Below are 9,666 nucleotides of genomic sequence, written 5' to 3'. Positions count from 1 at the left end.
GTCCTCGGTTCGATCCCCAGAAGACTCGCCCTAGCAGACGCTCTTGAGTCAGATCTTTAAAATTGCAATATGTTACATTTCAACAAGCTGACATGGACTTATCTGTGGTCAATGCTGATAGATTGGGTGTTCAATAATGGAATCATTAAAGTCACGTCCTATAACGGCATGTACCTCTCTTTGTTTACATTCCATGTTGCTATGTCGGAGCGCCATGCAGGCCAGAATGGATAAATGGCTTTAGAGAGGACACTATCTCATACTATCTTACCTTAGGATTGCTGTCTTACTTGTCAACTATAATGCCATATAATTGTATAGACTAAATAAATAGCATGAATTTATCAAAGACATATTGGACACTCAATGCTCTGATCGCTGCTCAGCTCCATGTCGTTGGAAAGGGAGGGATGGGGGGGGGGGGGGGGGGGGGGGGGGGGTACTACTACATTATTCACACTGCACCCCCAACTCCTACCTGCTCCTTAATGACATCATGTCCATTCACTGTACTGGCTTTGAATAAAAGCTTTGATTAATGGTCAATGAAGTTGAAGATCCAACACCCAACATTTAAAGGAGGTTTGTTTGGCCCATTCCCTTCATAAGGGGTCCGACCGTCGGTGTGAGAGGAGAGAGGAGCTGGCCTGGTGACTGCGTAGGGCAGGCTGCACCGCCGCCATCTTTCATTCACTCACACCTCCATGATCATCTCACAGTGGGATAAAGGTGGAGGTCAGAGGTAGGCGTAAGCTGTGCCAGGATCACTGCCCACATTGCTGTGAAATGTGATCACAAAGCAGCCAGGCTGGCGCCGGTTGGAGATGTGGACTCGCTCATCGTATCCAGGAGTGTGAGCAAAATCCAAATTCTGATGATAAACACACATCAACACATCACCCGTCAAAACCAGGATCTGCTCAGTTAGTGAAAATCTGTGAAAATGCATCAATGCATGAATGAAATTCTGAACCATTGATCATTTATCTTGTAATGCAAAGCACAACCACAATCACTGTAGAGGGCTTTGTCTATAAGCTTTTGTATCACAGATTGTGTCCAAAAGCTTGAACTCCATTAAAACTCAGCTAGCATACTATATTAACAACCTCAAGGAGAAGTTGCTATTTATAGTGACCATATTGTGTTTCATGTCTCTTAAAAAAAACAAGCATCTGTGTAGAAGTCTGCAATATAAATGCAGTATGCACTCATGCTGCTGGCATATTTCTGTGTCATGCACATGTATCCTGAAATACCAGTGGCATGTTGGTCCTGTGTGAGTTAAGGCTTATTCTAAAAAGGCCACCAACCCGAGCCAGGGACCACCAGCAGGTGATATCTAACAGGACGGCCCGGTTACAACCCTTCCACCAGCCCCTCCTCTTTTGGAAAACAATCTCTCTCAGCCGATCACTTTTGGCCGGAAGAAGACGTCTGCTGAGCTTGACAGATAGAACAGCAGCTGAGGCAGTGTGTAGGGGCACGGACACCGGAGGGCTGCCACCAAGCCTAGAAGAACCAGGGGACAACGACTGGACACACAGGCACCCCACTCTGACCACACACCCGCTGGACCCACACAGCACCCCACCCAGACACTCACACCGACTGGACCCACACAGCACCCCACTCTGACCACACACCCACTGGACCCACACAGCACCCCACCCAGACACTCACACCGACTGGACCCACACAGCACCCCACTCTGACCACACACCCACTGGACCCACACAGCACCCCACCCAGACACTCACACCGTCCAAATGGACGTTCCCATTGCAGAGACGGACTGCAGCTCGCCGCTGAACATTGAGTACAAGGCGGCTCACCAAGCATTCAGCGACCGCTGGAAGAAGACGGACGAAAGCATGTGTCGGCACAGCATGTCCTTCCACCTGCTGCACTCCCTGAGGAACGAGTTCTTCGCCAGCTACGTCTACCTGCTGGAGAAAGTCCCTCTGGGTAGGAAGAGAGGGCCGAGGCCTCCAGTGTGTCGTGTAATGGGACCACGTTCACCAATAGGCTGCTGTTGAACCACGGTCAACACTTACTTATTCAGTGCAGCGAGTGCGTTAAACAATATCTACTGAATGCAGATCTGACAACATGTTGTAAGACGTAACATTGGTTTGGCTGTGTCAAGGGTTAAGCCACAGTGGCAATGAACTGTCTCTAACCCTAACCCTAACCCCCACTCTGTGAAGCTATATTGGAGCAAGACTATAGGCAGGATATCATGAAAGAAAAAAATAATTGTATCTCTGAGTCATCGATCAAAGCCTGATGCATATCTTTACTGGCATCACTCTGTTATTTAGCATATAGCTTTTATTATAGCAATTCCCTCCTGCTCTGATATAAAACAGTGGGTGTCCTCATTAGAGGTGTTAATGGTAAGTTACACAGGCTGGTGTCTTGTTCACAGCCCTTTCCTTGCACCTCAATAAGCCCTGAGCTGCAGAAATGGGAGATCTTGACCTCCACATTTTTGGCACAAAGTTGCCTTTTAGCACTAAGGCAATACAAGGCCCATTAATGGCATGGCATGTCAGGTATGGAGGCTACAAATCAGCCAGGAGCTGTGCTGACACTCCTTCTCAGGTTATTTACAAACTGGAGCCATTACTTTTAATTGGTTGATTCCTGAATTATGTTTTAAATTATGTCTTTATGAATCAGTCCCTCGTATTGGCAAATGATTCACAGAGGGGGTCCAACAATGTTTATGTCTTATATGTACAAAGTCTTTAATCCTGAGATCTTTCTAATCTTAATGTTATATGTATCTCGTGATCACGAAAAAGGTGCACCTTTTTGTGCTCTCAAATCAAAGCAATATGATTGTTGAGGCTCGAATCCACATTGAGTCTTAACAGGGGGAGTATGAAGGCAGTGGCAGCGTTACTGACTTAACCGTAATGATTAATGTAAGTACATGTCAGGCTCCAACGTATAAATAAGTGTTGATCTAGTTCAAGCACCGGGCCAGGAGATCAAGCACAGAGGGGAGGGAGGGGAGAGGAGGGGAGAGGAGAGAAAGGGAGAGGAGAGGAAGGGAGGGGAGGGGAGAGGAGAGGAGGGGAGAGGAGAGAAAGGGAGAGGAGAGGAAGGGAGGGGAGGGGAGAGGAGAGGAGGGGAGGGAGGGGAGGGGAGAGGGTGAGAGGAGGGGAGAGGGTGAGAGGAGGGGAGAGGAGAGGAAAGGAGGGGAGGGGAGGGGAGGAGAGAGGAGAGGAAAGGAGGGGAGGGGAGGGGAGGAGAGAGGAGAGGAAAGGAGGGGAGGGGAAGGGAGGGGAGGAGAGAGGAGAGGAAAGGAGGGGAGGGGAGGGGAGGAGAGAGGAGAGGAAAGGAGGGGAGGTGGGGAGGGGAGTGTGTTTGTTTTCCTTCAGATTTACTCCAGTGTTGCTTTGACACGAGCATGAACTCTGGGAAGACAGAGATTGGTATTTGGACGGTAGTGGACGTTAGTGGTCGATTTCAGCATGGCAGGTGATTGTCAAAGCGATAAAATCTCAAGGGTTGGTCCTCAACTCCCAACCCTCTAGTGGAACTCTTTCTGTCTCTCGCTCTCTCTCTCTCTGGGTGTTTCTAAACTTATCCTCCCCCTTGCGCTGAAAGCTACCGGAGGGTCACATGACTCCTGCCTCCAAGCAGAATCTCTGTTCCCCGTACCAAACATAGCTCTGGAGACCCACCCTAATCCCAGTGCACTGGACTGGAATGTACTCGGCGTGCTGATGTGAGCGTCTCGACTGGGGTCGGGGGGGGGGGGGTAGACGTGTCTGTGAGACTTTGATCCTTGCACTCTCCTGGCTTCTGTGTTGAAGGATGAGGACTTATAGATGCTGGATGCACAGGATGTGTGACTCATTAAAACACAGCTTACAGACACACATAAACATAAGCATAAACACATACACACAGAAACACACATTAACGTAACCATAAACACAAATGCTATTAGAAATGTTAGTTTCCTAACTGTCTACCAAGTGATTGACTGCCCAGTAGTGATGATTCATTTCATCAGCTGCTAGATTTCCTGATTTTAACCTCTGTGCCATACAATATATCCAAACACGCTGCTTTTAATAAACTTGCACAGATCTAATTAGGATTCGAATGAGCTCTGGAACACAGATTCCTACCATGTCTCACGGTCATGAAATAGAGTGAGCTCTATTTCAATCAAAGGACAAGGCTGGTTATGATCAGCCTTGTTCGGTTACTGGATGATGGCTCATTTCCATCTCATACTTATGACGGCTGTCGGCCATGACACAACCGTTTTGTGGTTCTGCGTGCGTTCAGTGCACACACCCATACAATTAAAAAAAGAAAAATCATAAAATGTTGAATCCCTGAAAAACGATGCACTCTTATGATGAGATGTCCCTTTTGTGAATCATGTTTCCTGTGTCTTCCCCTCCTGCCAGTGAAGCTGTTCCCAGTGACCTGTGAGATCATCCAGGGGGAGAAGCAGTTCTACCACCGGGCCCAGCAGTTCTACCAGGACGTGCCCGCCTCGGAGGAGGGCATGCTGGGGGACTTTGTGGAGATCTCCGACGTGGATCTGGAAGGGTCCCGGAATTTCCTCAAGAGGTTTGTGGTGAGTTTGTTAGAAAGAATATAGATTTAAATGCAGGTCACTGGATGCTTTGCAATAAATCATAAAGAGGACAATTTTAAGTAAACATTGGCTGTCCGATATTGCTTTGCCTTCTACTTTGCTGTTGGGGCATCTACATTTAGACATGAATAATGAAGTGTCTCAGAAGACGCCTTACAATTTATTTTAGTGGGTGAGCGGTCACATTGCTGTTGTATAATGTTGCATATATTTGCCTGGACATGTGGGCCATTTAAAATTGCATCTAATAGTGTCACACATAGATGTTTGTGAGTGTGTGTGTATGTGTTTGTGTGTGTGTGTGTGTGTGTGTGTGTGTGTGTGTGTGTGTGTGTGTGTGTGAGAGAGAGAGAGAGTGTGTGTCTGTCTGTATGTGTGTGTTTACGTGAGTGCATGCCATTTGTGTGTGTGTGTTTGAATCAGGAGAGACTAATTCAGTGGCAAAATGCATTTATTGCTCCATTTGAGCATAATGACTCGATCCTTGTGCAAGCATAACATCATTGAGCTGTAATGTGATGGACGGTGTGATAGGTTACCATGATGACCTACGGGAGCCAGGGGGATTGAAGCCTGAAGTCAGGTGGAGATGGGAGGCGGTTTGTGTGTGTGTGTGTGTGTGTGTGTGTGTGTGTGTGTGTGTGTGTGTGTGTGTGTGTGTACAGCAGGCATATGTGTGTTTTTTGGTCTATCATCTCTATAGGCTATTATAAGCTGCTCATATTTAAGAGGTGACACAACCGACACATGGGTCAGTGGCTTATCTTCAATCACAGCCTTCCTGACCATAGCTTCGTGTGTGTGTGTGTGTGTGTGCGCATGTTTATGTGTTTGTGTGCGCATACGTGTATATGTGTGTGGTGTGTGGATATTGCGTACACACACATGCATGCGTGCATGCATGTGTGTGTACGTGTGTATGTGCATTAGTGTGTATGTGTCATGCTAATACAAGGGAATGTTCTCGACAAATTCCCGAGGTTATTTTCGGCGGTCATCTCTATAGGCCATAATAAGCTGCTGATATTTAAGAAGAGACACAATCAGCACATGAGTCAGTAGCTTGCTGAGCTTCTTTGCTAATGTCAACAGGTCTCATTTGAACACAATCTCCTTTACAGTATCATGTTAATGGCTGCTGTACTATGCTCTATGCCAACCGACACCTCAAACTATTCCCACAGTATATGGCTACATATGTGTGCAGAATTAGCATATAGCATGTCGTAGTAGAGTCACATCCAGGGACAATAGTTGCACACACACACACACACACACGTACACACACACACACACACTCACACACACACACACACACACACACACACACACACACACACACACACACACACCGGCTATTGGGCCATACCCCCCCCCCCCCCCCCCTTATTCCACTGGGGTTGGACTCAGGTCAGAAAATAGCAAAATGTGAAAAGGAAGAGAAGAATCAATGGGATTGGAGCTAGGCGCCTTTCGGTTCCCTCCCGGGTCAAAGGTCGCCCTCCAACCGCCCTGAGGCGCGGCGGCGGCGCTGCTTTGTTGATGCTCTCCCGCTCCCGGGGTCCAGAGGTGAAACATCTGGCGAGGTGGAACATGAGGAGCTGGCCGTCTCTCTGCCGCAGCGCGGGCTGACGCGTCGCAGGCCGGGCGGCTGACCCCGCTACACTTTATCACCTTTCTTCTTCTTTGGTGTTCGTGGTAGCCCGCATTCATGTTGTGCTCCCACAATATGTGTGAGGAATCCATGTATATTGATATGGATTCATCAAAGGAACTTTAATGGGACTCTTCCTGCTTCACATCATCATGGCTAACATTTCCTTCTGGGTTCTGAGGCGGTGTGTTTCTGCGTGTGTCCCTCCAGGGGCCCGAGGTAAAGGCTGTGTGTTTCTGCGTGTGTCCCTCCAGGGCCCCGAGGTAAAGGCTGTCTGTTTCTGCGTGTGTCCCTCCAGGGGCCCGAGGTAATGGCTGTGTGTTTCTGCATGTATCCCTCCAGGGGCCGGGGAAGGCCGGGACCCTGCGGGCTCTGGACTGCGGCTGCGGAATCGGCCGCGTGTCCAAAGGGGTCCTCCTGCCCATGTTTGAGAAGATGGAGATGGCGGACATGATGGAACACTTCCTGCTTCACGCACACGAGGAGTACCTGGGCGACGACGCCGACCGCATCGAGACGTACTACTGCTACAGCCTGCAGGACTTCACCCCCCCCGCCAAGAAATACGACTGCGTCTGGATCCAGTGGGTCGCCTGTACGTTACGGTTCCACATGCACATGTCTCTCATGTGGTGTGTTCTCTCATGTTTGAGTCGAGAGAGAGGTGTGTGTGTGTGTGTGCGCACAGTGAAAGCATCGTCTGGAGAGCTTTGGTTGTGGGGGTTCGGCTCTGATTCCCGGTGAGGATTCTTTCGCATCATTTCTTATTTCAGGTCAAAGGGTCATTTATTACTCATTTTCTCCAACAAATAGTTATGCAGTGACAGAATAGCTCACTAGCTTTCTTAAGTATTTGTTTTGGGTTTCCCCTGTCAGGAAGCTAATCCATTAATCATTTAGTGATCCCACTGGACTCACTTGGCCTCACAACCTTTCTTTTCCTCCAGAATCCATGTCCATGACTGTTTTAGCATACATATATTATATCCCCACGTAGAACATCACAGAAATAAACCACAACCACAACACACAGCAAATCCCCCTTATTACAAGTCAGCAGGGGGACCTGGTGAAAAGCATTTAGCGATTAGCATAACAGACCCTGGCTTAGAGACCTTGGCAACGCTTCCGAGCGGAGCCTCTGGGCAAACATAAAACACATTGAACTCACATCGTAGTGTACACCACATCGTATACAGGACGGCCTTTGTGCTCCCTTTGCTCAGGGCCTCGTCCAAACTAAACGCCATCACAGCGCGTTAACTGTGTTCCTGTTCTCTGGTCTCTTCTTCCCAGGCCACCTCACGGACAAGGACCTGATGAATTTCCTGATGCGCTGCAAGAAGAGCCTGCGGCCCAACGGCGTGATCGTCCTGAAGGACAACATGGCGCGGCAGGGCTGCAAGCTGGACCCCGTCGACAGCAGCGTCATCCGCCACCTAGACATCATGAGGGACATCATCTTCAAGGCGGGCCTGGAGGTGCTGGGCGTGGAGAAGCAGGAGGGCTTCCCTGAGATCATGGTGCCCGTGTGGATGGTTGCTATGAAGCCAGTGAGCCCGTAGGACAGCTGCTGCTCATAACACCATGGGTCAGCTCCTTCTGGTACCAGGGCACTGGATTCAACCAGAGAAGAGACGTCTGCTGCTGCTAGGAGAAGCCCAAGTGTTGGTCCTACCAGGAGGCCCCGGGGAAAGGGCTGGTGACCCTAACGGTGTCGGTCACTGGACTCTGATCATTGGTCAACAGCTTTATCATGAGGAGTGTGAGTGGCAAAGCATCTCCGTTAACCTTTGGCCGTTCTGCGCTCCAAGAGCGGGAACGAGAGCAGGGTGGAGTTAGTCACAGTGACACATTTTACAGTAAAATATGAATTAACTACCTTCATTGGATAAAACGAATGTGGCCTATGCATTATTTATTCTGACTTCTCATCTGAGTATGTCTCTCCTATTTGTCCTCTTTTGTGTACATAAAACCGAAATATATAAAAACCTAACTAATGGTTTTGACACAATTTAGAGAGATTTAAAAGATCATTCACCAACTGTAGGGCCAAATAGTATGAGTCTTTATTGAAGTAGAGGGAATGTGTTATGTGTTATGTTTGTGTAGGCGCTAATATTACTGACATTTGTTCATGTCAACTGAGTAGGTGTATATATTGATGTTGTTAATGTAATTATGCATTTTATACAATTGTCTGTTATATTGCAAACACAATTTTTTAAAGATCTCCTTTTTGTTCAACTCTTTTGTACCGAGGTTTTGATGGAGTCCAGAGTTATCCAGGCTTATGTGTGCTGCTTGTCTCGACAACCGCTATAACTTTTGTTACATTTCTGAACCACAACATCCCAACGCTCAGAGCAACAACGTATCCATGTTGGCAAATCATATGATAGCTTTCAGTGTATGGAACCAAAGACATTTCATTTAATGACATGTCATATTTCTGCTGTGTTTCAGAGCCCCATATGAACCGTCCCACTGGCAGTTCAAAACCAAGCAAGCATATGGATGTAGTTTTATAATTATATATTTTTTTGTTCAACTCTTCTTTGATACATAATGTTTTTCATCCCCCTTCTTAACAAAGCCTAATAGGATTAGAGACGGGTAATCAGTGTCGGCCATTACAATCAGGTCCTGAACCTAAATACTGAGCCTAAATACTGAACATAAATACTGGCCCATTTCCCCTTAAATCTTTACAGTAAAGCTTATCCACACCCCTTGCAGCGGCCGAGCGGCAGACATCAGATAATTGAGATCCTTTCAAATGGTTATGGTAATTCCCCCCAGTACCCCCCCACTCCAGAACTAACAGTAGAAGCAGCACATTGTTTATGTTAATGACTTTCAGATGGACCCTGAGGTGGGCTGGAGAGGGTGGTGGTGGTGGTGGTGGTGGTGGTGGTGGGGGATTATTTCCTGGTTTTGACAGACAGTGCCGGCTTTCATATCTGCCCTGGCCCCGTTTCAGGGCTGTCAGATGTTGTCTGCGTTAAAACACGTCCAGGAGTCACCTCAAACATCTCCGGGTGGGGGTGGGGGAGTGCCTGCGTGCGTAAGCACTCGGTGGGAGCGGGGGGGGGCGAGGAGAGCGGCCAGCCTTCCTCCCGCTCAGCGTTCTTATGAAAGGACAGTTTGTCAACGAACAACCTGCGGGCTGCGGGGAGGGAGACACAGAGAGAGCCCAGGAATCAGACGATCAAAGTGTTGAAGGCCCGATGCCGTGAGATGACCACCGCCGTGCCGGCCTCTCATCTCCTGCATTCTCTCAATGAGGCTTTGAGACGGGAGGAGTCCTATAGCCGTGTGCATTTTCCACATCCCGTATGAATTAAAGATCAAAATGCCCCAAAGTTAAACTACT

General features: G+C 48.2%; 1 protein-coding gene across 1 annotated transcript; it reads left to right on the top strand.

Moving 5' to 3' along the window:
- Positions 1-1,769: 1,769 nt before the first annotated feature.
- On the top strand, positions 1,770-7,852 carry ntmt2 (N-terminal Xaa-Pro-Lys N-methyltransferase; the record flags this gene model as incomplete). The annotated part of the gene is made up of 4 exons (XM_079740138.1): positions 1,770-1,968; positions 4,440-4,612; positions 6,630-6,882; positions 7,584-7,852. The coding sequence occupies 4 exons, from the start codon at positions 1,770-1,772 to the stop codon at positions 7,850-7,852; spliced, it is 894 nt and encodes a 297-aa protein (XP_079596264.1).
- Between the last annotated feature and the right edge of the window lie 1,814 nt (positions 7,853-9,666).

This window comes from Pollachius pollachius, assembly GCF_949987615.1.
Source record: "Pollachius pollachius genome assembly, chromosome: 7".
Classification (NCBI taxonomy): domain Eukaryota; kingdom Metazoa; phylum Chordata; class Actinopteri; order Gadiformes; family Gadidae; genus Pollachius; species Pollachius pollachius.
This window is presented reverse-complemented; position numbering and strand designations above follow the sequence as displayed.